The sequence below is a fragment of the Chroicocephalus ridibundus genome, chromosome 1 (assembly GCF_963924245.1).
Source record: "Chroicocephalus ridibundus chromosome 1, bChrRid1.1, whole genome shotgun sequence".
In the NCBI taxonomy this organism is placed as follows: Eukaryota; Metazoa; Chordata; class Aves; order Charadriiformes; family Laridae; genus Chroicocephalus; species Chroicocephalus ridibundus.
In genome coordinates this window covers 165,345,662-165,371,894 of record NC_086284.1, presented here as the reverse complement: position 1 = coordinate 165,371,894, position 26,233 = coordinate 165,345,662, and the positions used below count along the sequence as shown (strand labels likewise).

Genomic DNA, 26,233 nt, shown 5'->3' with positions numbered 1-26,233 from the left:
CGGCCACCTCCACTTCTAGAACGTTCCCGCCGCTGCGCGGCGGCGGGGCGGGGATAGGCGCCGGGGTGGGCGGGGCCCGGCGGAGCGGGGGCGGGGCTTCGGGGGTGGGCGGGGCGGGCTGGAAGCTTCCACGGCGCCGCGCGGCGGTTGGGCAGGGAAGCGAGCGGGATTTGGTTGCTGCTGCCGCTGCTCCTTCTCTACCATGGACGCCCGCAAGCTGAGCGAGCTGCGGGCCTTCGTCAGGCTCTGCAAGCAGAACCCGGCCCTGCTGCACACCGAGGAGCTGGCTTTCCTCCGCGAGTGGGTGGAGAGGTCGGTGACGGGGCCGCGCCGCCGTTGAGGCGGCCGTGAGGGACGGCGGCGGCCGTGAGGGGGGCGGTGGCGGCGGGGGGGAGGGGTGGTCTCGCGCGGGACGCAGTCTGTCGGGGGTGGGGGGAGGGGCGGCGGCACGTGTCGGCGGGTGGCCCCGCCGCGTGGCCCCGAAGGTGTGTGTGTGTCCGGGGGCGGTTCGGTCCGGTCCTGCCTGACGGGTGTTCGGCGGGGAGCGGCTGCGGTGCGCGGCCGCCTCCCTTCCCTCCTCCCTCCCTTCCCGCCGCGGGGTGCGGCGTGGTTACAGCTCGAGCCTTAAAAAGATTTGTTACTGTTTTGTTTCGCATTGTTTTGTTATTGTTGCGTTTTTTCCTTTTTTTTAAAACTCTTGCCTGTTCCCGTTGCAAAAACCTGCTCCCCCCGGCCATCTCGGTGTCTCGGCTTTCCAGGCTGGAAAGCCCCAGAGTAATACTTAACCCAGCTAATGCTCGCATTATGCAGCAGAGTTGGCTAGCCTGTCTTAAAAGGAGGCGAGTTTGCTGGGGAGGTGAGTGGCGTCGATTTACATCCCGGTACCCAAAAAAGCGTAAAATACCGGACGGGTTAACACGCGGAACGGTTCCCGGCCCAAAATGTGTTTCGCCCCTTGAAGTTTCACGTACCGAGCTGAAATCTCGCTCCCCTGTGAGGCGCTTCAAGCCTTTGCTGTTCACGATGCGCGGAGCCGTCTGTGCGCGCCTGGCCTGTCACCGCAGATGCTTCTCGGTGTGAAAACACTCTCGGGTTCCACCCTGAGCGTCCAGAGGCACAAGCTTGAGGTCCTCTGCTGCTGGCAGAGAACCCACAGAACCCCCGTGTGCAGCTGGGGTGCCTCTGCTTGGCTTTCATAGCTGCAGCCCTCGCTAAAGGGCTCAGAAGTGAGCAAAGTCCTTGCAGACACACGTTTTGTGAAAGGGGAAGTCAAAAGATTTTTATCTAGTGACAAATTGGGGTTTGCTTTAGAAAGTTTACTTTAAATTTTGATCTGAAAGTAATTTAACTGTACTTTCTGCTGTGTAGTACTTGTAATTGAAAAACTAGTGGGGCTTTGTGTGCGTGTATAAATAAGTAAATACTGGCATTTTGCAGTATGTCATCATGACAATTGCTACAATAAACTACTTGGGGTTTTTTTTTACAGTGATGTTTAAACTGTTTTAGGTATGTGAATATTAGATGGTTGTAAAACCAATCCTCTTTAACTAAGCTTGGAGTAGTGATAGTAGCTGCATGTATGCCTAGGAAGGAGCTGCATGTCTATTTTATCCTACTGCAGGTCTTTAGTTCCTTTTGCTAATGTGCAAAACACTTAAATGTCTCACCCTAGGTTACATCCACTGTTCTGTTGTGTAATTCTGAAGATGTGAACAGAGTATTTTGGGAGGGAGAAGAATAACATTGACTTCTTTTAGCCAGAGAAAGCTTTAGGGAACGGGAAGGCGATCATCCGACTTCTTGCTTTCTCCTTGTTAATGGGGAGGGCTCTAACTTCAGATAAATCTTTAGAGTTTGTATTTGGTTAATAGAAGGGTGCTTGTATTATAAGAATTAAAATTAGGGTTTGAACTGGGGAGTGTTTTTTTCCATGTAAAATCTTCACTGGATATCTTTATCTCAGAAGTTAAAAAATATTTCTAAGTAGAACCTCCTATAACTCTCAAGTTTTCTGGTTTTCTTCACGTATTTGAGCTAAATATTTGAGTAAGTTTTACACCTGAATATTTGGTGTGATAGACAAATTACTTCTCATGTCAAATTGTTTGGAAGTCTGGTGGGTCCCCCTCTTCACTTCCGTAATAGTGCTGATTGCAGTAGGACTATGAAGTGTGTTTATAGGGTCTTCTGATTCTTTGGAAGCTGCTTGAAACTTAACGTGGCCTGGCTTTGGGTGGAAGTAATCTCAATGAGTCTGCTATCTTGGTCAGGATTACCTGTATTAATGTAAAAGACATAGGTTTAGTCCCCAAGATAATGTTAAGAGTGATTAGAGAATAATGTCTAAATGATACTGGAATCCATCAATAAATTTTTCAACTAAAATGTTGAGAATTTATTTAATTCCTTAAAGCTAACGATTCTAACTTAAATGATGCTAACTGCTCACAGAGCCAGAACGGGATGCTTTATTTCTGACCAGCTGTTAATGTTGCATCAGAAACCTAAAGTCTTTGCTGTTTTCATGCGCTTGTTATCTTCTAACCTTTATTCTGTCTAGCTGTTGTATTTAATTTCTACATAGACGCTCTCTGTATAGAAAGCATGCACTAGTATATGCTTATGTTTGGGAAGTGTTTTGACATCACCTTTTAGTCTTGCCTGCTTTTTCATAATTGCATAAAAATACAAATATTTTGACACAAATTGTTATGAAATGAGTCATTAAAAGTCAACCCGTTTCACAAACCTGCAGTTGAGCAAAGAAACAATAGCAGTGGTTAAAAGAAAAGCACAGAATCCCTAATTGATGAACAGGGCTTTTTGCCTTTTTTGTTGTTGTTTTGTTGAAATAGAATTTGACCCTTTTGAATTCTCGGTAATCCAGTTTCTTTCTAAAGATAATTTTGCTGTCAGTGATGAAAGTGGATGCAGAAATAACAGTTGCAGTTCTTCCAACAAGTCATAAAAGCGGCACTTCTCATCACTGTGATGAGTGATGCAGTCGTTGCTGCAATGGAGCCCTGACAGCTCCCAGGAGTTGTTACTGGAATTGCACAACTCTGTTTTAGCACAAAGGTTTAATTCAAAATCTTTTTGTTGTTGTTGTTGTTGCATGTGCGCTATTTATACAGCTCAGTACCTGCCTTTTCCTATAAACTGTCTCATATGTCTGTATACAGTTGAGGTTAAATACGTGGCAGACTTTGCATAAATATCGTTGCTGTGCATTTAATCATGGTTTTTGGGGGTATGTGAAGAAGGCAGAGGAGACTGACCAAGTTGTTTCAGTCTTGAGATGATTCAAGGTGTCAGACTTAAAATCATCTGATTTTGAGACTGGTAATTTGGAATTGCTCAAGAATTTGATTCCTGCAGGTTTTTTTTAGCTTGAGCTGTCGTTAAATACATGATTGGAAGCTGTGAATGTTATTGACCTTTTAGAGTTAGAGTGTTCTCAGTCTTTTTCCAGTAAGCCAGGCTTTGAAAGAGTCTTATTGTTTAAAAAAAAGAAAAAGAAAAAAAAAAAAGAAAAAAAGTGTTGCAAACAAACATTAGATGGATCTTAACTTGTGAGCATTGTGTTACCCTGGATATTAGCTATTGGCACCACTAAAATGCTTTGGAATTTGTGGTTTCCTTTGTGCAGGAGAAGAGAAGTTCCAAGGCTTCCCTAGACAGTCCCTGTCGTCCTAGAGAAAACTGATTTTTACAGACTGGTGAAGAATTATGTGCCCTATTGTCAGCCTATGAGGGTAAAAATTTAGGAGGAACAGTTACTACATGTACTGTGTTTTTTGCCTAGCTCTAAGGACTTGTCAGGCTGCAATTGTTTAGTCCTTGCAGTATAACTTAGATTAAGTAGTGACAACATTCCAGTGACACTTGTAGATTTTTTTTGCAATAGCTTCCGAAGGTGCCAGTTTTTGTAATTTGTGGTATTTTATCTTGACAGTTTATCCTTGTAAACTGAAGGTAGTGTAGTGCTGTTCGTTTGCCTTTTTCTGCAGGGCCTTGTGCCAGGACCTGTCAGTCCTTCCACCTCCTCTTTCCTTTCCTACATTCTCGCCCCAATTGATCCCTGTCCCTGTTCTGTCCTGCCCCGTCCAGGTTTGTTTTCAGCCAGTTTGGGGCCTGACTGTGAGATAGTGCTGGGAGGGAGGAAAGAAAGGAGAACGGGACTGCAGCAGCCTGACTTAAGAAGGTGTAGGATCTTGTCCTTAGGATATAGTTTTATGTTGCACTAATTCCTGAAAGCAGATAGTCCTGCACCCTTCCAGTTCCTCGTGCCCGTTCCTGTTTGCCCAGTTCCTTCTCCTCTCCCCTGCATCACATCTGAGCAGTTGTGTGCGGCCCCAAGGAGTTGGTCAAGGCTGCCGAGTTGATAGAGTTGTTTTTTTCCCTTCGGAGTGTGTATGGCCAGAGCAATTGAAAACTATCAGTAGATGGGAATGGTAGTCCTTGTGGCAGCTTGCCATTGGGTATGATTAGATGTTATATGAAACAGCTGGAGAATTCAGCCTATGCTTCTTTTTGGCTGCTAACCAAAGTCGATATAATATAGAAGTTTATTCTATATTGAAAGAATGCTGTCTATACAGAGAATGCTCCTTAACTTGTAGCTAAGGAAATGCATGAATATTGAAATACATAAGAGAAATAAAATTGTTTTCTAGGCAGCGATTTTTTAATTGCATAAGCATTTTAGGCCATTAGGGTTTTCCTAACTTGTTAGACCTTTGTTCCAAAAATAATTCTAATTTTAGTAATATCTATAATAATAATACTTAGTTTTGACTTAAAAAGTAAGTTACATTTTAAGGAGAAAATTTCAGCCAAGGAGGCAGCTTTTCCTTGTGAGAAAGGGTGGGTGGGTGGTGTGCATGAGTCCAAATGACAGTGGGGTTCTAGGTGAAAGAGCCAACAGACATGGTGGGCATTATGTTACACTGAGGAAACCATGGTGGATATATGCTTTTTATTTGCTGGTTTTACAGTGAGTTGGATCATCATGTTTTGTGTAACAACAAAAAGCTGAGATTATCAGCAGGATTTGAATCAAAACACATGTCATTCTCTTGATAATCTTATTGTTTTGTTTTCTCTCTTCTCTATTTTGCTGAAAAGCATGGGAGGCACAATACCGCCTGCTCCAGCCAATGCCTCCGCAGAGGAGACAAGTAAGGTGAGATATGAAGAATTTATCATTGAAAACTAACATTTGGACTCTGCAAAAAATACTGAGCAGGAGGAGGGAAAAAATTGGCGTCCGTTTTCACTAAAATAGGGTAGGTCAGTATGCTAGGGTGAGTGATTGGAGGAGTTCAGTCTGAAGCCCATTGCATGTTGTAGATAGATGACTTGTTACAGATGGCTTCCTAATTTATTTCAAGCGTTATCATGCTCCATTTCCCTAATCCTGAATGCCTGATGCTTTGTGCAATGCGAATGCCAGACAAAGTCTTGATTTATTTTTTTGTGTTCTCACTGTTTATACACCTCTTCTGTAGTCATCAGTGGATTAAATTATAATCTTTGCATAAGAAGAAATATTAGTGAGCATGATAGGTAATGAAGTGAACAGTTGAACTAGGAACTTTTTAAAGCAGTATTGTGGAAGAGTTTTTCCTTGGTTTTTTGTTCATTTGCTTTAAGGGAGATAATAAATTTGGGTTGCAGATACTCATATTGGGATTTTGCCAAGCCTGAAATTCCTTTGTAAAAAGTATAATTCCCTTTTTGGATTTAACAAGACAGTGGATGCTGGAATTACCGGCTAGTTAGAACTGTGTGGAGGAAGGGGCTGTGTGTACACAGCAAGTGTAGTCTGTGACACTGAATATGCAGGCAAGCAGCTTATGTGTGTGATAAAGCAGGACATGCTAAGTTATGGTATTCAGAGGAAATGAGTACTGTAGTTAGAAAATTATAGGAAAATATTTGAAAAAACATTCTAAGTATGTGTAAGTGGCAAAAACATCTGACCTTGTCAAATGGAAACAATATTTTGATCATTGACACCAGCTTATTGTTCACTGCTAAGGGACCCTGGCTTAATAGTATTAGATTGAGAGAATTTTTGATCCATAGAATGTGCGAGGGAAGGCAGGAAGATTGGAAGGATTGGTTAGTATTTACTGCAAAACTGGTTCTGAATTGGGTATTATCTGGATTATTGGGTTTTGATTACTGAATTGTGCAAATTGAAGGATGGGCTTTACTGATAGTAGAAGTTCATGCATCATAATTTGGGCTCTGAATTATTTGCATGCCTGATAGACTTAATCTGAGAGGAGGAAAAAGGAGATTTGTATCTTAAAAATAAAACAGGTTAGCCTTTAGCTCAGTAGAGCAGTCTGATGCTTTGGAGATTAATTTTGGATTTTCTGATGCATTGTTATTTATTAGAGTGGGAATAGAATATCAGCCAGAAATAATGTATGTTTACAAATACATTTCTCTTTCAGGGCAAAGCAGAGGAACAGCCAGAGGAGCCAGCTAAATCACCTGAACCAGAAAGTGAAGAGAGTGACTTAGGTGTGGAAAACAGATGACTTTATCACATTTCACCAATTTGAACGTGATTCTGGAAATCCTTTCTTGTTTGTAGATGGAGCTTAATCTTGTTTTTTGTTTTTCGTCCAGAAATTGACAATGAGGGAGTGATTGAACCAGACAATGATGACCCTCAAGAAATGGGAGATGAAAATGTGGAGGTAAGCAGAATATTTTCATTGTCTGTGGTGGTAGGAAAGTTAGGGAGAGGTTTTGAGTTTAGTCAAGGATAGCAGCTGAGGGGAGAGGAGTACCATGTTAGCTAGGTAGCCAGCTGTTGCTTTGGCTCTTTTTCTCCAAAGTAGAAAACTTCCTGGCTCAAAACAACAGTCTTTCCTTATTCAAGGTTAGAGTCCATCAAAAAGTTCAGTGAGGAAAATCGTGTCAGAAAACACTAAAAAAATTTTATGAAAACACCCATGAAAACTAGATATGTAGAAATATGCTATTATTCAACTTATCTTTTGAGCATTTTCTAGCTAAAAATAATGGTGGGTAATGTCTGAAAGCAAAGTTATTTCCTTTTTTTTTTTTTTTTTAAACTATGATTTCAATGCAAATTAAAAACAAGATTCTGGAATCAGAAAACTGGAGCTCCCTTCTTCAGTGCTGTCTTACCATGGTAATTCTGGCCTGGACTCTACAGCTTTTGGGTTTTGTGTGTGATTTTTATTTTCTTAGGTAACTGAAGAGATGATGGATCAAGCTAATGAGAAGAAGATTGAAGCAATAAATGCTCTAAGTGAAGGTGATTAATTGTTTTTTAGTACATATTCAAGGACATAAGGTTTGGTTCTCCTTTTTAAAATAGGAAGTAAATATCTCGGACAATTTCAATGCTTTGAAGGAAAAGAAAGCCCACTTCCTGCTGGATATCCAAAACTATCTGGAAGACGAAAGCTTATTTAAGTGCTATCTTCCCAATGTAGCTATAGTTTCGCACAGGGTAGGGGAAGTGAGGTACTGCAGCATCTTAATTACAAATTGCTCATTATAGTACTTCCCTACGTATTATGATTAGTGTCTCTAGTGGTTTGTCTTAATGCAGTGAGAAGCTGTGTAATAAAGATGTGACTTCCTATTTGATTGCATACGAAGTTAAATGTACAAATTTACCTGGGAAAAGTCTTTCCTCCTCTCCAGCATTAATTTTGGAATTTGTACTTCAGTAACATCACAAGAGGGAGAAATTGATTTTCCTTTGTTGATAATGTTCCATTTAAGAAGTGCCTAAGGACTTAACACCCTGTAAGAGGCAGGTTTGGCAATTTGGATGTAATTTCATTGCGTAATGATTGAAACTTTGCTGGTACTCTTGTTTAGGTGAACTTCAGAAGGCTGTCGACTTGTTCACAGATGCTATCAAGCTGAATCCTTGTTTGGCTATCTTGTACGCCAAGAGGGCAAGGTGAGTCATTATAAATTAGTGATTTATGTTTCTGCCTGTTCTGTTATTTTCATTAAGGAACCTGAGTAGAATGGCAACTTGGGGATCTATGTAAACTCAAACCAGATGAGCGAAAGAGAAAAGTACACTTCATGCATTTTCTCTTATATGTGATTAACCAGATTTGCTGAAGCAACCATACGCGGAATATTGATAATAGACTAACAGAATGATCCAAATACGGCTTTTGGTATGTTGAGTTAGAATAACGCTGAATAACAAACACTTGTAAAGTCTGAAGGTTGTTCTGGGATTAAGACAATGATGGAAATCATGTCCTGTTTAGATGCAAAGTTAATTGTGGATCATGTGAATTCTCTCCTTGTTGTACCTGCTAAATGAATTTGTTCACTGTGAAGTAGACATGTTTCTTTTCAACAATCCTGCGTTTGAACAGGACGCGCTGGGAACATTGTCAGATTTGATGTGTGGTTGCCCTAACGTCATAATGCCCAAACATATACATCTTCCTAATTCTTGAGGAAGGCTGGGCAAATATGGGTTGCAGAAGTTCCCATAGATACTTTTTTTTTTCTCCTTTTATGCACACAAACAATCACTAGTCATGATGATTTGATAGTTTACCATATCTTTTCCATAGCAAGGCGTAATTCAAAGAAATGTTTAACTGTTGATGACTCTTCATGTGATTACGTAGTGTCCTTTAACTCTTCCATCCTAGTACATCTCAACTGGTGCATGCCTTGCTGTTTTTTCCCTTCCATATCAAAGTTTTTGCATGTAACACCACTTGTGTACCTTAATACACTGTTGTTGTTGCCATCATAGTAGTATTTTTAAAACCTCTTAAAATGTCGTATCTTCTCTGGACTGGGATTAGCAATGAAAAATAAGAGCATTAGGAGAAGATTAAAAGTTATCTCAATTTGGTCTCTTGTAGAAAGAAGCAAACAGAATATTAGGATATAGTAAAACTTGCATTGTAACAGCAGTGCTAACCAAGTGCTGTGAATAATGCACCTCTCTGGTGGACTTGGGTTTTGGTTCTAGAGGGTTTGTGCATTTGGGAAACCAGGAGTTTTGTGAGTTAGGATGTCTCCCGTTGGTAGCTGTGAGACAGTTTTCTGACACATTGGCCACCTGTTTGATTCTAGAAGAGAAGGTATGACTTTGTGCTTGCTTGCTTTATAACAAGCCTTAATGATTACTTACTTACAGGCACTCTAATTGCTGATAATGTTGTTTTCAAGTATATATAAAAAGGTAGAAGTTCTAACTTGGAATATCTTGAATATCAAATACTTCTGTCAATTCAGGAATGTGGGTTTTTGGGTTTTGTTTGGGTTTTTTTTTACTGTTTTCTTCAGAGTTTTTTAATTTGAATGCCTCTACGTTCTAAAGTGCTGCCCTACTAGTTAAGCTCATATGCTTGTGTATTGTAAAATTTGCAGTATTGTAAAATTGACGAGGGATCGGGGATACTTTCTGGGTTTGTGTTTTGTTTTGCCTCTTTTAATTTTGGTGACTCATCTCCCTATCTGCTTTTATAGTTCGTGATGATTCTAGCCATTGATTCTTTTAGCCTGTATGATAACTTGTGCTTTCTTTGTCTTACTGTTTTAAAGACTATGTGATATGGCATGCATATTATTATTGTTGTTTTGTTCAAATTGCTAGTTGCCATTGGCTATAGACTTCAGACACCATGGATTTGAACTGTCCTTTGCATTTATGTATCCGTTCCTTGTCCACTAAAGATATTATTGCTGGCAAAGCTTGAGTCTAAACAATGAATACTTTAGCTTCTTATGATTCACCTACAATGATGGGAGGGCGACTAAATTTCAGTGACTTCATCATCACTACAAAATCTTTTTGAACTCGGCTCTTCAAGTGTATTATCTTACTAGCTTGCCTGTTAGTCAGCCAAAATTATTTCCAGCTTAAGTTAGTAACTTGGTATTTCAATATGTACAATAAATGTTCTTGTTCCCACAGTGTTTTTGTGAAACTACAGAAGCCGAATGCTGCCATTAGGGATTGTGACAGAGCCATCAAGATTAATCCTGACTCAGCACAGACCTACAAATGGAGGGGGAAAGCACACAGGTAATGAACTGCACCTGTAGTTGATACTCTCTTTACTTGTGGAGAACAGTTTTCTTTATGTATTCCCTCCTTCTCCGTGTCTATGAACTGTCTGTCTTGTACCTGAGAACAGTAGCCATGAGCCAGGAAACCATTGTGCTGAGTGTATGGCTCACAGGAAAGAAAGGATGATGGTGATTTATTGATAGCAGTTTATGAGTAGTTGTTCTGACGCTGTCTTTTTTTTTTTTTTTTAAACATACCTTCTAATACCTTACTGCTGCTCTGAGTAGCATTTTCTAATCATTTGCTAAAGATCATGAGTTCTAGGACAGTGAGATTTATTTGTTTGGAGGTCTCTTGTTTTCACTTTTTTAGTTTGGTTTTTATTTACTAGGATTTCTCTGCTTATATTTCTTATATTGTTTATATTATACTTCTTAAACATTTCTTTGCTGCCCATATCCCATTAGATCCTAGAGCTCTTTTACATAGTAAATTAAACTGTCTAGTTATTAAGGGAACTATTTGTTGCAATTGGAGAGTGGTATTAAGCGAACAGTGTGATTATTTAAGATGGCGTTAGACCAGTGTGCATCCTCCCCCAGCTATAGTTAAACTGTTTTGTTTTTTTAAATGACAGTAAGTCAGCCAAAGAAAATAATGTGATGCTTCTTACAGTCTGTATAAAAGTTGAAGGAGTAAATGCTAATAGAACTCGCTCAAAAAAAAGGCAATTTAAACAGTGTTCAGAGAGTAGTTTGTTAATGTCTACAGTTTTAATAAACGGCATGGAGTCAAAGAGTGAGAAGACTGGTAGTCTATAAGCAGAAGTGCTTTGGCCATTTAGGAATACGAGCATTTGCTTAAATTTTTGATTGTCAAGAGTTTGTGTAAACGAATAGTTAAGAAGTGCGCACAGTAGCTTGTAATGACCTCTTCAACTAAGACATGGTGCATCCAGTTAGCTAGGATGTTTGAGTGCTGAGTAAAGAGGGTCCACTTAAGCTTGAGGTAGTAGTTGTGTAGACTTGTACAGGGCACTGAATGTGTAGTTTTACACTACACATGTGCCTAGTGGCGCAGAGTATTTTTATTAGTTTGCTTCATGTGTTTAGGTAGGGTACCTTCTCCCTGTTGGACCCTTCTTGTTCATAGCAGACAATGACACTAGCTGATTTAAAACTAACTGGTTTTTTCATCATTGTTAGTTCAAGGAAAAGTTATTGCAAGGGTACGAAGCAAGCAAGTATCCTCTAATGGCATCCTAGTGTGTAGGTTACAGAAAACACCATGATTGTTAAACTTCAAATGTAGCTGCAGGTAAAAATATTGAATGCTGCATGGTTGTAAATATTTTGAAGAACTGTAAGTTCAGTTTGTTTTTTCCCTTCTGAATGTTGGTGTTTTCTGAATTCCAGACTTCTGGGTCACTGGGAGGAGGCCGCTCACGATCTTGCATTAGCTTGTAAACTGGATTATGATGAAGATGCTAGTGCCATGCTGAAGGAGGTGCAACCAAGAGTAAGTGGGGAGGCGTAATGGAGGTTCCTACTCTATTTGTTTGAGTGACGTTGATGCCTTCAGATTCTTCCAATATGCATTGTCCTGGGGGATTGTGTTCATGTGTCATCTTACACTTCAGACTTCTATAAACTGAGTTTATAAATACTTCTGTCTTCAATCACAGCTGTTTATGGCTGTATGCAGAGAAATTGAGTCTCTGGGGCTGGGCATGTAACCAGACTGTGAAATAGTATGTTCCTTTTTTAAAATCTTAACAGAAGAATCTGAAGTAATTGAAGTTCGCCAGGCATTTTAGAATCTAGACCGAAACATTCAGGAGAGCAAGACAGTGCTGTGATAATGGATTTTTTTCAAAACGATTCTGAATTGATCAAAGCTTCATCCTAAACATGTTTTACAAAGGAAGCCGTTTGCTGTGATCTGTAATTTCATTAATCTACCCCATGAGGGCAGCATAATCTCTGTAAGACTGGTTTTCAGTTTTTCTCAAGTGATTGACCCCAGCATTCTTCTAAGGAAGAACTTCTGTGTAAAAAATGTGAGACTGTTGATAGCAGGCTTTCTTTTTCATCTGTTTTGCGCATTCCTTTAAAGTGGTTGACAGACCACAGATTGCAGTTTTTGCATTGTATTGCGTTTAAGTGGCAAGGCTGGGGGGAGACTACAGGGCTGGCATCTTGGAAGAAGAGACATGGGGCTGTCCCTATGTCAGATGGAGCCAGTTCCCGCTGGCTCCAAACCAGACCCACTGCTGGCCAAACCTGAGCCAGTCAGCGATGCCAGTGGCGCTTCTGTGATAAAGTATTTAAGAAAGGTTAAAAAATGCAATGCAACACCCTGAGAGAAGGCAGTAAAGAAAAAAACCAACTGATAGAAGCAACCCTGCAGACACTAAGATCAGTGAAGAAGGAAGGGGAGGAGGTGTGCGAGGCACAGGAGCAGAGATTCCTCTGTAGCCCATGGAGAAGACCATGGTTAAGCAGGTTGTCCCCCTTTAGCCCGTGGACGTCCATGGTTGAGATGTCCACCCTGCAGCCTGTGCAGAACCCACACCAGAGCAAGTGGGTATGTCCTGAAGGAAGCTGCAGCCGGTGGAGAGTCCACACTGTAGCAGGCTCCTGGCAGAAACTGTGGCCCATGGAGAGGAGCACACGCAGAAGCTGGTTTTCTGGCAGGAGCTGAAGCTCATGGGGGACCTGTGCTGGAGCGCTCTGTTGCTTAAAGATCGTACCCTGTAGGGAGGACCCATGCTGGGCAGTTCTTGAACTGCAGCCTGTGGGAAGGATCCACATTGGAGCAGTTTGTGAAGGACTGTATCCTGGGAGGGAGGACCCCACACTGGAGCAGGAAAAAAGCATGAAGAGGAAGGAGCGGCAGAGGTGCAGTGCTATGAACTGACCACAGCTCCCGTCACCCTGTGCTGTTTTGGGTGGGGCGAGGAGGTAAAAGAGCGGGGAACAAAGGAGTGAAGTCGAGCTTTGGGAAGAAGGGGAGTCGGGGGAAAGGTGGTTTTAATTTTATCTTTGTTGCTTCATATCTTACTCTATTTTTAATGGGAAATAAATTAATTTAAACTTCACAATGTTGAGTTTGTTTTGCCCATGATGGTAGCGGATGAGCGATCTCCCTGGTTTTATCTCAGGCCAGGAGCTTCTCCATCTTATTTTTATTCCCTGTTTTGTTGAGGAGGGGGAGTGAGAGAGCTTAGTGAGCGGCTGGCAGCCAGCCAGGGTTAGCCCACCACATGCATAAACATTCCTGTGTCTAATAACTTATGCTTTCAGTACTGTAAAAGACACTGTCTCTGGCAAAACAGCAATTCAAACCATCTTGCAATATGTTAGTCTTCTGTGTTGGAGGCTATTGATGTGTGGTAAATCTAATTAGGTCTTAGGTCTCAACCTCTTTCATAAGACGTGTACATAATGCTTGGCTTAGGGGGAACCTTTTATTTTGCAGCTAATCTGTGCATGCACAGAAACAGCAGAGTATGTCTGTGATACGTCGATGTGTAGTTGCCAACTGTGGGGAATTTGTTTATGTAGTTCAAGGAAAAATGGATGATGATGGGTGATTATTTTTTTTTATCTTTAACAAGTGAAGATGATATGTTCACCTGACTTACTTCCAGCTTTCCTAGGACTTTTTAGTTTGTAGCACTTTCGTCCAAAAGTCTTGAGTTAAATTCTAAAAAATGTTTAGTTCATTTTGCGAAATATTTAGAAACAATGAAAGTCAAAACTTTGGAAATTCGTATGTTTCATTAAAAAGAACCCCAAACCTCTCTCTCTCTCTTAATGAACTAATGGCCGTAAGATCAGGTTCTGCCAACCCATACTGCATTCAATACCAGTCAGTCTTGGTGCCTGCAGCATGCTCTCTTGCATATATACTTCAAGAATGATGTGGTATGGAATGAATATATACTAGCTAAAATAAGTTTTATTGGAACTTCACTCTTTATAAAGTCATTTCTTTGTTTAAAAGGTGGTCTGAAAGAACAGAAGAGTGTCCACTGTAGCAGTAGTTAGTATCTCTGTTCTTGAACCTCGATTTTGCTATATTCTTTATTACAGAAGTGTTACAGGGTGACCATCATACACAATTTGTGAAATCGTGAACCATTTTTTACAATGCTGTATAAGTATACATTCTGTTTTCAGGAAAGCAGTGCTGCAGTTAATGTTCTATTGTTAAAATGACCCCTGAATGAGGAGCCTTGGGCAGTTCATTGCTAACTACTCTCCTCTCTTGGGGCTGTAGATCTGATAGACTTGAGAAAAAGCTAATACTAGGAAGCAAACTTTCTCCCCACCAGCCCTTTCTTCGTTTGGTTCAGGTATTCTTTGGTCTGCTTAGGTCTAGTTGTACATGCTGCAAAGGCATCTGGAACTGCAATAACAGTACCTGAAGTGTGTCTGTGTGCAGGGGAAACTTACAATTCCTATTGCTGTTGCTTCCTCCTTTTCTGGGGAAGTTGCTGGTTCTGGCCCTGGAGAAATCAAGAGTTCAGCATGAAAGCACAAAGGGATGTGGAATGATAACGTGCTTAAGTTCTAACTATGGTGTAAGTCACAGAGCTCTATAAAAAGTATACGAGAGTGCATGTTCTGGTGATAGTAGACACGAATAATTGATTGCTGTAGAGAGGAAATAGCAAATGACTCCTGAAACAAAAGGGCTTTTAGGATGTGAAGTCAAATCTTATATTTATAAACTAGTAAAAGCAGATGGTTATGCTTACATGTATTTTGTATTGAAATACATTGTGTGGTATGCTAGAAATGTACATGAAATCTTGGTATTCTGTTGTAACAGGCTCAGAAAATTGCTGAACATCGCCGAAAATATGAGCGGAAACGTGAAGAAAAAGAAATCAAGGAAAGAATGGAAAGAGTGAAGAAGGCACGGGAAGAGCATGAGAGAGCACAAAGGGTGAATACTTAGGCTTTAATATTTCTTAATAATTTGGAGAGTGTCATAGTTATTTTGCTTAAAGTGAATTGCGGAGAATAATTACTTTTGGTTTTAAGTCTTAGGTATGAACTCTCTAAAATTTAATTCTATCTTGATTACTTGACCAACAGTGAAATCTGGAGAAGGCGGCATTGTACTGCATCTGCTTTTATTGCTTGTGACAAAAACAGGGTCTGGAATATCTACTAATCCTGTATTTCAAGATGTCACGTATTGTATGAGTGTGCCAGAATAGTTTTCACTTCAAGTACTTGCGTCTCCCAATGTGGGGGGTTCTAAATTCAAATAATACTTTGCTTCTCTTCCTTACTTTCTGACACAGTTTGCTTGCTTTTTCTTCGTGCTTTACTCCCACCCCCAACATATTAAAATATTTCAGTTAGTTCTAAAGATGTTAAGTTGAGGAGCTAAAAACAAATCATAGAATCGTTTAGGTTGGAGAAGACCTTTAAGATCATCAAGTCCAATAATATTGTATTGCACATGGATTGCTCTTGAGCTTTGTCACAGGTTTCCTGGTTTGCTCGTTGTGCATGTATACATTTTTTCTCACTAACTGTAAATGAGGAGTTAATGTGCAAATGTGTAAATACAGCCAATACTCAGATTCAGCTCTCTTGAGTACCAGGATGGACTAAGCAGTACATGCTTCGGATGCAGAAGAAATCAAAACACGGAAAAGCAAATTGAGTACAGGTAGTTCTAGAAATATGCAACAAAAACTTGGTAAAGCAGTGAAAAGGGTACGAGAAGTACGTACAGAGGCTCTTGCATCCATCACAAAGGTGCAGGGTGTTCCAGCAGATAACAACTTGACTGTCTGAGGTTATGAATTCAAAGCTGACCAGAGGTAAATTGTTGTATAGGCTGAATGCTTTTTCCTTCTTGTGCTTTCTCTTGCTCTGTGTCAACTGTTTCAAAAGAATAGAGACAGAGGCAACCACTGGAAGAGCACATAGTTAAAGTAGCCATTATGTTTCTTTATTTAATTTTTTGGAAACTGCTGTAACTTGAAGCTTAGCGTTTGTGCTCTTACTGGAAAACAAGAACACCCCTGAGCCCAAACTCTTGAGTGTTTGAGCCCTATGAACTGTTGTAGTTGTCATCATATGCCTTATTGTAAACTATAGTATTAGCAAGCCACTGCTGTCTTTTAGCATGTCAAGCAATTCATTGGCAAGGTGTTGAGACTCTCCATGGTTTACACCTATTGCCAGCTGTTAAAACATCACTTGTATAGGAAACTGCCCCATATTTATTCAAAGGCTGCAAGTTCCCTGTTTTCAGGGATGTCAGATAACTTGTATGCTCTAAGCATATCCACTTAAATCATACAGTTCGTACTGAGTAAAAACATACTATGCATAACTTACCTGCAAAAACATACTAAAGTAAAAGTAGACATTGCTATTTCTTGCTGGTGGTTTTGGACATAGTCAAGTGCTTTGTTTGTTTATTGCGACAGCCTACCTACCTGAAACAGTCTCAGCTATTTTTTTTTCCTCCTAAAACCAGTTGAGCAGTAGAGAACAGTCTGCAGTTCCATTGCTTTGTGTGGAATGATGTGCTTTTATCTGCAGGAGGAAGAAGCAAGACGACAGGCAGGAGGAGCTCAGTTTGGTGGCTTCCCAGGTGGCTTCCCAGGTATTTTATTTTTAAGCACGAATACTTGAGGTAGAGGTGACTGTTGGAGTTTTGTGTTTCTGTGTGGAGTATTATAACGACAGTTTTTATAGCACTTGTTCCTAAAACAGAGAGAAAAATGCGTTACAAAGTTTAGAACTTGCCTACAAATAGCTTTAAGCACTAGTGGGAAGAAGGATGGGATTCTTTCTCTTAAAGAGGATTGATGCTGGGTAGCAAGTATAAGGAAGACAGAAAACAGCAATGATGGATAACAGAATGAAAGGATTTAGATCTGAGAAAACAACAAAGTTACAGTACTTGCTTAATAATATGTGCTGAAAAACTAATACAAAATATTTTCTAAATTACCCAGGGTGCCTTGGACCCATTCTGCTTGAGAGCAATAGTTTAAAACTGAAAAATTGGATTGAATATTAGGGAAATCTGTGCTGGTTGCAAGCTATTGTTGAACAGAATATTTTTTTCAAAGGAAGTAGTGCATTTTACCTTATAGAAAAGCTGTCCTTCAACAGTTCCATGAAAATTGGGATTTCCATGTTATTCTTGGGTACAATAAATTGGGGAGAAACAAGAGAGAGTACTAATGCTCTCAAAGATTGAGACGTAGCTGAGGTAAACTGCGTGCATGCTCCAACCAGATCAGCTTGTCAGGGGAACTGGAGAGACTATACCTACCCTGCTTAGCACAGCTGGGGTAGCTGCTGATTAAGGATTCAAAAACAGACCTCAAGCATTTTGTTTCAGGAATAATTTTTTTTTCCTTGGTGGTACAACTTTTTCAAACCTAAAGTTCCTACCAAATGTGGAGTGTGCCTGGGACATACTACTACTGATCTGCTTTTGCCCTGAATTGTTCACCCCAGACATTCAAAGTCCTTATGTTCGTGGGCTTGAGATCTGCCTGATTTAAGTTAAACAGAAAAATAACTGTATCTGTATACAAGGTGCTAGAACCCGGCACTCATTACAAGCCTCCTATTCAGTTTGGTTAAAAACATGGATGAAATAAGACGTAGGTCTTCACACAAAGAGAAGGTGAATACCCTGCTTTCCATTCAGTGAAGCAGCTGTAGCCTTATGGAAGACATGACTTTAGAGGTGTGGTCTCTCTCAGTGAGCCTCCTGTATAGATGAATTACATGTTTTTCATCATGTATTCTTCTTGCCTTGGGTTTGCAGGTGGATTTCCTGGGGCTATGCCTGGAGGTATGCCAGGAATGGCAGGTATGCCAGGTCTCAATGAGATTCTCAGTGATCCAGAAGTCCTTGCAGCCATGCAGGTGAGTATTTGTTAAAATCAAAGCAAAATGTTCTGAACGATGGAAGAACAGTGCCTATGAGCTAAGGGAAGGAAGAAGGATGTGACCTGGATAGCAATGGGATGGTTGCTTATTTCTGTTGTGATATTCACTCCTTCTGTGTGTGGCATGACTGTCTGGAATCAATGTTAGCTATTTTTCAGACTGATGGGAGTTTAACTAAAGGTGCCGCCCCCTCCTCCCCTCCCTTACTGCCCACCCATGATAGACAAGACTGAGTGTTATATAGAGTTCTTCATCTGGGTCTCTTACATGGTCATTTTCCGCATAGTATAATTCACTTCTTTTTTGAATGCACACAGATTGTGGCGAGATAATTATGCACAAACAAAAAAGCACTTGTTAACAATGTTGCAAAACAATATATTACAATAATATTGAGATGAGACTTGCCTTTCTCTTTAGGGGATTAAGCGCTTGATTTTTTCCGGAGGTGAAGTATTATCAGAATAGTTCTACATCTGGCATCTTCCAAATTCATGTTCAAAAAGCTTACTTCTCCAGTAGGCTTGATTAATTGCTCAACGTCATGACTACTTTTACACAAGAAAGTATTGCAACAGATTAAATAGAACGTATCTGACAACATCAGTTTTAGGGGCAGGTGGGCTAGGAAGAATCTGAGCTATGTAGTTACATTTGCATACTCATATCATCAAGTGTCTTGTTACTTTTTATGGGTTGCTGTGGGTAAACTACAGTTATGTGTTAGTATCAGCTCATTGAACAGTTATCCCAATCTAAATAAAAGCATCACAAAAGACCCTTATTTGGTATGCCCAGAAATCACAAAAAAGGCATCACTTGCCATACAAAAGTTTATGGTTTCCCTTAATAGTTTCTGGTGTTTGGAAACACACCTTTACTTAGACTACTGCAGTCAGCAATGCTGACTTGCATCCAAACCATCTAAAAAACCCCTCGTGACTTGTAGTTGTATTTATTACCTGGTTAATTTATGCTGTAATAAAGGAGTTTGAAATTAGAGTTGCTGGAAACAGAGCTTTGAGGCGCAACTAAATACTAAGCGCTTGCCACATCCCGTTAAGAAGACTCCATTGCATGCTGTTTATATATGCCCTAACATACTATAGGACTCTGTTGCAAGAATGTGTTGACAGCGTTTTCTGATAATGCAGGCAGGCTTTAACATGTAGAACCTGTCCACAAAGCCTTGAGTCTCTTGCTGACCTCTTTGTACAAACTTTATGTCTAGATATGATTTATTCAGCATTTCACCTGTGCCTGCGCTGCCTTCTTTTCCTAAATTGTCTGACTATATTCTGGCCTTCTCTGAACTGGCAGCGTAAACTCTAGTTTTAAAAGACAGTAGTTTGCACTGAACGGCTTCTGCTCAGTGCAGCTATGGAATGTGTTGACAGGTAATGGTGGCTGGTGACTATTATGTAGGCTGTCTCAGTGTTACAAAAAAGTCTGGTTTATTGTCTTCAGGTTATTTCCTTTTTTCTTTTTTTTTTTTTTTTTCAATTGTGGCTGATACTAGTCTTTTATGTATAAAAGACTCAAAGTGACAAAACTTCAGTTGTGTTTCTTTTCATAGCTTCTTAACAGTAGTATTTGTGACCTTCTGCAATGGCTTCTAATGCATGTTATTTTAGCTCATTTGCCCCTAAGCTTTTTAGTCTCCACAAGAATTGTCTGAAATTTTTGTGTGTATGTTTCTCTTACTTTACTATTTTGGCTGGAGGGTTCTGTAGTACTTCCTATCTTATACGTGCAACTGCTTTCTCTGGACAAAACATGACATTTGTGATTTGGAGAGCTGTCATGGGTCAAATACACATCACTCCTTTTGAAAAGGACTTCTAAGATGATGGATTCCTTATTTCACATGAAGTTGTATGTTAGATCCAGACTTCCACAAAAATGTTAAGTTGGAAAAAAGAATAGGGATAACTTTTTCCTTAAAAGTATTTTTCATCCTTCTGCAATTAAAGACTACAGCATTAGAAAACTGAATGTTTCGTTAGTGCTGTTTACACAATGGTTCCCATTCCACCTTATGTACCAAATACTTCTCTATGGAAATGTTGGTATCTTCAGTCTCAAACTTTATTCAGATAATGTTGCTCATCAATGTGAAACCTTGGATGTGTTAAACATTTTTATAAACACAGCCTAATGTTTAGGGCTTCCAGGGAGTTGTGCAAGTACAGAATAATTTATGTGCTGTGAATTTGTAGGACTGTAAAACATGTAGTGTAAAATTGGATATTTAATATTCATTTAGGTATACTTTGATACAAACTGGTGACTGAACTTACCCAGCTTTTTGTTCCGGATTCATATACGGGTGAAAACACAGATTTAACAACATGACACGATCTTTATAGTCATGTGCCTTATTTTGAAATCAAAACTTCAAGAAGTTTGAGGTTGTGAAAGTCGTCTTTTTTTCTTTGCATAGGAATCCTGTAAAGTGGAGAAAATACATCTAGTGTCTGTTTTCTGAATGTCAACATACCATTTTTCATGGATTTAGCAGACTCCCTTTTGCAATTGTTGGCAAAACACTTGTAAATCCTTCTAATAGAAGATAAGACTTGGCTCTTGGTTCCCAGCATGTATAAAACATGACTGAACCATGTGGGTGATTTCAGTGGTGTCCACACCTACGAAATGCGGTTTTGGATCGGACTTGTTAAACAGCTTTTCTGTGTGTCTGTTGATAGAATAGATAACAGGGTGGTATTACTCTAGCACAGAAGACACTCTGAGGACACCAGTTGTTTTTTGATGGTTTCCAAAGAATAAATCTGCTGTAGTCTAGGGAAGATCATATGTTTCAGAGAAACTACTTAAATGTGCTAGAAACAACAGCAAATGAAACTACAGTTGATGCAGATGATTTGTATTGGACATAATAAACTGCTTGCACTTTAGCTGGATTAAAGAAAACTTGAATCTTTGCAGAAGTTGCTTATAATAGAAACCATTTTCCAGGGTGAGATGTAAAATCAGTCTACACAGATTTATTAAAGGGCACTGTTCAAAACATGCACATTTAAAATGAGTTAAACCAATTCTAGTTTAATGGAGGCCAAAGGTGTACAAGAAATATGGGGAGGAAGTATTACTGCTTCTCATACAAAATAGAGAAGATGAAGTTGGTATTCTTTTGACCACTGACTTTCATGGATATGCGAATGTGTTCATTAACTGCAACATAGTAGTGTGATGAGAGACAAAAAGGTTCAATTCTAATTGTGATTTCTCAGAGGAGGTGGGGAATGACTGCGAATTAGATGCATTTTTAAAAGCCAAACATTGCCACACCATTTGCTCACAGTCCAGCAGATTAAAGTTTCTGCTGCTAGAAGCAACAGAGGTGAAAGTGGTGAGTAGCAGCTATTGCTTGGAGGAGGGTTATCCTGTCATGCGTGCTACACACATAAAGCTCCTGCATCCTTCAAAAGGCATTTGAAGATGCTTGAATAGGAGTAGTCCAGTAGGTGTGGCTGTGTTTGGCTCCTGTTTTTGGGAAAAAAATCTTGTCCCCTTTCTCGCACATTGCGCTATTACTGTAGCAAGTTCAGTAATGATTCTGGTGTTTACAGATGCAGCATTAAGATAATGCATTATGTCATTGAGTTCTCTTTAGAGACCTCTCGCCCAAAACTCTAATCTACTCTTGTCATGTGAAAAGCTGAGCAAGACTAGATTCGTGTTTGAACCACATAACCGCTAGCTTTTGTAGACTTGTTTTATAAGTGTCCTAATTATTTTGCTTTTTGTCCTGCAGGATCCAGAAGTTATGGTTGCGTTCCAAGACGTTGCCCAGAACCCAGCAAATATGTCCAAGTACCAGAACAATCCCAAGGTCATGAATCTCATCAGTAAATTGTCTGCCAAATTTGGCAGTAAACCATAAAATCCCTGGTTCCTAAAAATCATATCTGAACGGGAAGGATTGGATTTGGCTATCCAGTGTTGCAATAAAACAAACCATTGTACCTCCGATCTTCTTAAGCAGAGAAACGGGGTGTTCAAAGGAGAGCTGCTCTCTAGCCCCAAGCGTTGACTTTATTCAGTGATTGGTTTATAGCATTCAAATTATATTCAGATGACCTAGTTTAAACCATCTCTCCTTGTCCAAGAGTTGCAACCTTTTATTGTAAGTATTACAGACAGTTTCCTGGGAATGAAAGCTCCTGTAAGAAATTGTAATATTCCAGGAGTGTAAGATAAAAACCTGCTGTTGTGTTATTTTGGACTTACTTTTTTAAATTGCTCTCAGTGAGCAGAGAGGATGGAACTTTAACAGTTGAAATCTGTCTTAATCCCCTTAGGACAGAAGTGTTAGCCTAGTCACAGATAGCAAAGGTGGGACAAGTCTGAAGAATTAACTGGATAAGGGAATTGTCTGCAAATACAAGTCCTTAAGTTTTTGGGTTTTTTTTCAATGGGTTACTGACTTTATATAGCTATCAAAATTATCAGTATAACCATGCTAGCTAGTTACACACTGGAACTTTTGGCAGTACTACAAATAATGTAATATTTTGATCACCACAACTGTGCAGCAAAGGTACAGTCGTATCCTTTGCACAACCTGGCATGAAGTACATATTGCAGAGGCCACAGAGGTTTTGTTACTTGCTCCATTCTTGTCCGGCACCTTAACGTAACATTTTATTTATCAGTCTGGGTATGGGAGAGCAGCTTCTGTCTGTGCTTGTGCTCTTGTCCCTTCCCACTTGGCAGGTCCTCCGCTGGTTGCAGTCGCCCTTCCTTGGGGCCATGCTTACCAGGTTTCATCTATTTGGAAACTTTAGGGAAGGAATCTTGTTCCCATCACTACCTCTGTCCTACTGAATGCAAGCCATCCAGAACATGTAAATGCAGAGTTATAAATCAGTGAAGGGGAGAATACCCAACAAAATTGCAGCTCTGTGTTCTGAGTCCCTACATGCTTACTGATTAAAATTTCTTGGCCAAAGTCCTGCTCTCTCTTTAGAGGTGATGACTCTTCTTCACCGCATACTGTAGTCTTCCATCTTTTCTTGTATCATTTTCTTTAAAAGAAAAACAAAAACCACACAAAAAACCCAAACAAAACCCCCAAAACAAAACAAAAAGCTGTTGTGGTTTCATACTTCCATGTTTTTGAAGCTTGTGATACGGAGGAAAAGGTGAAGTAATTGGATCAGACAGAACGTTCTTCTAATACTTGTGGATTAACAGCGTGGGTATCCTTGAAGCAGTGTCACTGCTGATGATGTTCAGTTGATTTGTCTACCAATAAAGACAGTTGTTGCTTCTGTTTGTCTTAGCTAAAACGTTCTCTTTCTGTGGAAGAATGACCATAGTTACCTGTTCACCACTCGAGTCTCAACATTTGTGTTACTTTTTTTGTAATTCTGTATCTTAAGCCATAACTGATGTTACCACTTTTAAATAAATCTGGATTGGTGTAGGAACTCAACAACAGTTGCAAAAAATAAATCCCCAAATGCTTTTTCTCATGCTAATGACCCTGCAGAATGAAATGTGAATCTTTTTTGCTGAAGAAATATAGTTCTGAATACTTCTCTTAGCCTTTAAAAATAAAGTATGGTTTTGAAAAATAAAGCTTTTTGGGTTTGTGTAACTTTCTGATGAAACTTATTTTGCTTAAATTAAATGTGGAAGTGCTTCAATTGAACTGTATATATAACTTGTGATTTAAATTGGAACTAAATTCTTAAGGGCTTGTCTTCATGACCAAATGAACTCAAGTTATGATTGAGTGTTGCAGTGTGCCCGGGCTTTTGGTCATGCTCTTCATCTCCTGCTCTTAAGAGGAGATACTTGAAGTAGGTCACCCCTCAGTACAGGCTGAGACCGGACTTCTTCATTCAGGCTGGTGCGTATGTGCTCTGCATGACTTAGAACATCTTAAATTTATTCCCTGCGGTTTCCAGTTACTCCATCTTAGCTATTTATATCTGTCCGCTTGTGACTAGTCAAAAGTAGGAAGTTACCACTAGCTAGTAGAAATGGTCGTATCTGCGTCCTGCTTGCTTACACGTCAGTTGCCCTTACTCGGAGCTGATTGACTCTGATAAAATTCTCCCCAATTTCGTTGTTAGCACTAGCAATGTAGCTGAATTCTTGTGATCATTTGGGAATGCACATCCCATACCTCCCTTGGTGTGCAGGCTTTTTTGTTTTTAGTGTTATCTGTAAGTTAATTGAGGAGATTGCTGGACCTCATCTCAGTTCCCCAAGTTGGCCTGTGGACATCTAAGCAGCTAAACTTGTTTGAACAGAAGTGCCAGTGCAGAAAGTTAACTGCCCAGGAGATGAGCAAAGATGATAAGTTCCAAATGTAGGATGTTCTTAGTTTCAGTGCTTGCTCCAGCATTTACTGGCAGCTCCTTCAGGTTATTTACTCTATTGCAGCACAGAGTAGGGCTGGTTCTTGCTAAGTACAGTGGCAATAATCCAACTCAGCTGACAATTTGACTCTAAAAGCTGCCGGCGTGTATGAATGGCTCAGCCAGCACAGTGTGGCACCGAGGTGCTGGCACGAGGTTTGGGTGTGCATTTCTGCTATTTGAGGACAGTCATGTACTGCACTGTTTGGCCAGTCCGCTGCCACAGATGAGATGACCGGGTCTGCCGGAGAGTGTGATGAGACACCTGCAGCTGACTGGTAGTAGAGGGTTATAGCTTTGTTACTGTGTCTGTGAGTCTGAGTGACTTGTCTGTCTTATGTGGTTCAGTTGCTGCCCCAAGGGAAAATAAATGTCAGGTTAGATGCCGCTTCCAGACCGTACTACTTCACAGAGCCCTATCGTATAGTAATGCAGAGAATGTAAGGCTTGGTGCCTTTACCAGATTTTTTTTTTTAAATTCCTCTTGCTTCAGCGCTTGGCTATGAATAAAAGCCACTTGTCAAAGTGGTTTGTTCTGTCTTTGTTGGAAGGCAGTGATCGGATGGGCAGGAGCCAGACTGTCTCAAAGGGAGGTGGGATAAGACTGGGCAGAGCAGTGATAGGTCAGAGGCAGAATGGGTCAATAAATTGAGTACTAAAAAGCCATGTAAAGGTAAAATCATGTTGTAGAAAGAGCTTGTTGCAAGTGGCCAGCAGTAGTATATGTAGTTTAAAATGTCTTTAAACGCCACTTTGTTCTTCTTGTTTGTTACCTTCAGGGCCTTTGCATAAAGCTCATACAAGCCACACTCTCCTATATGTCTGTGCATCGCTTCCCTGTGAGATGAAAGAGCAAATGATACTGTTACAGGAGCTTGTAGCAACTGCTGTCTGAGCAGAATCCTTCACCCAAAGGGATGCGAGATTGCAGACCTAGCCAGGGTGAGGTGGAGTCAGGTCAGCTTTGGCACATGCCTTTCTGTGGGTCGTGGCATACTCCTGCCTGGAAGCGTTTGGAGACCCCTTGAAATGCCACAGGGCATCTAGGCTGAGGGATGCTGCAGCGCTTTCAGGGTTGTAGGGCAAGCGGGTTGTTGGAAAGGTGGTAGAGGCTAGAGGGTTGTTTCCTTTCTTTGGCTGCAGGGTAGCCTGATAGTGGTTGGCATCGGTACAGAAGTGGATTGGCATCCTCGAGCAGGATCAGAGCTTTGTAGAGGTGGGCCTCAACCTTACTTCATACATGATGGAGTGAGGGTAGAAAAGTAATTCTGGATTACCAAAGAGCTGAAATGGAATAAAAATGGCAACTTCCAACTGGATGCAGAGACCACTACGTTGAGTACTGTAGGACAAGTCATAGGAGGTCAGTAGTTACAATACAAGCAAACGCAAACGTGGGGGAAGCAGGAACAGTTTTAATGTGACAAAGAGATGAAGCAGGTCAGGTGGTGGCTGCTGGATCTGTGCTATGGAGCAACAAAAAGATTCAGGTGACTTTGGGCTACAAATAGTTGATCAGCTTGTGAATCAGAGCTTAGGTAAGCCACATTCTCCTGGTGTGGTCCTCACAAACAGGAACTTTATGTGAGACAAACTTCCTTCACCCCCACTGACTGGAGGTCCTATTGAATGTAAATACTGAGGACTTTCCTGTAAATCTGAATCTTGATGACTAACCAAATCAAGATGTTAACTTGTAACCTTGCTAACAAAGTGTTATTACTGTACCTGTCTTTGATGTACAAATACACTTTTGAAATGTATATTCTAGATGGATGGTCTCAGACAAGCTTGAGATCTTGTCAATAAATAAATGTATTTGCAGAATG

General features: G+C 40.4%; 1 protein-coding gene across 1 annotated transcript; it reads left to right on the top strand.

The window, feature by feature from the left end:
• Positions 1-107: 107 nt before the first annotated feature.
• Positions 108-26,233, top strand: ST13 (ST13 Hsp70 interacting protein). The gene is made up of 12 exons (XM_063322505.1): positions 108-312; positions 5,131-5,188; positions 6,471-6,540; positions 6,649-6,719; positions 7,240-7,306; positions 7,882-7,966; positions 9,965-10,075; positions 11,476-11,578; positions 14,900-15,016; positions 16,639-16,702; positions 17,885-17,985; positions 21,788-26,233. Exons 1-12 carry the CDS (start codon positions 203-205, stop codon positions 21,914-21,916), a joined length of 1,086 nt encoding a protein of 361 aa, XP_063178575.1. The 5' UTR covers positions 108-202; the 3' UTR covers positions 21,917-26,233.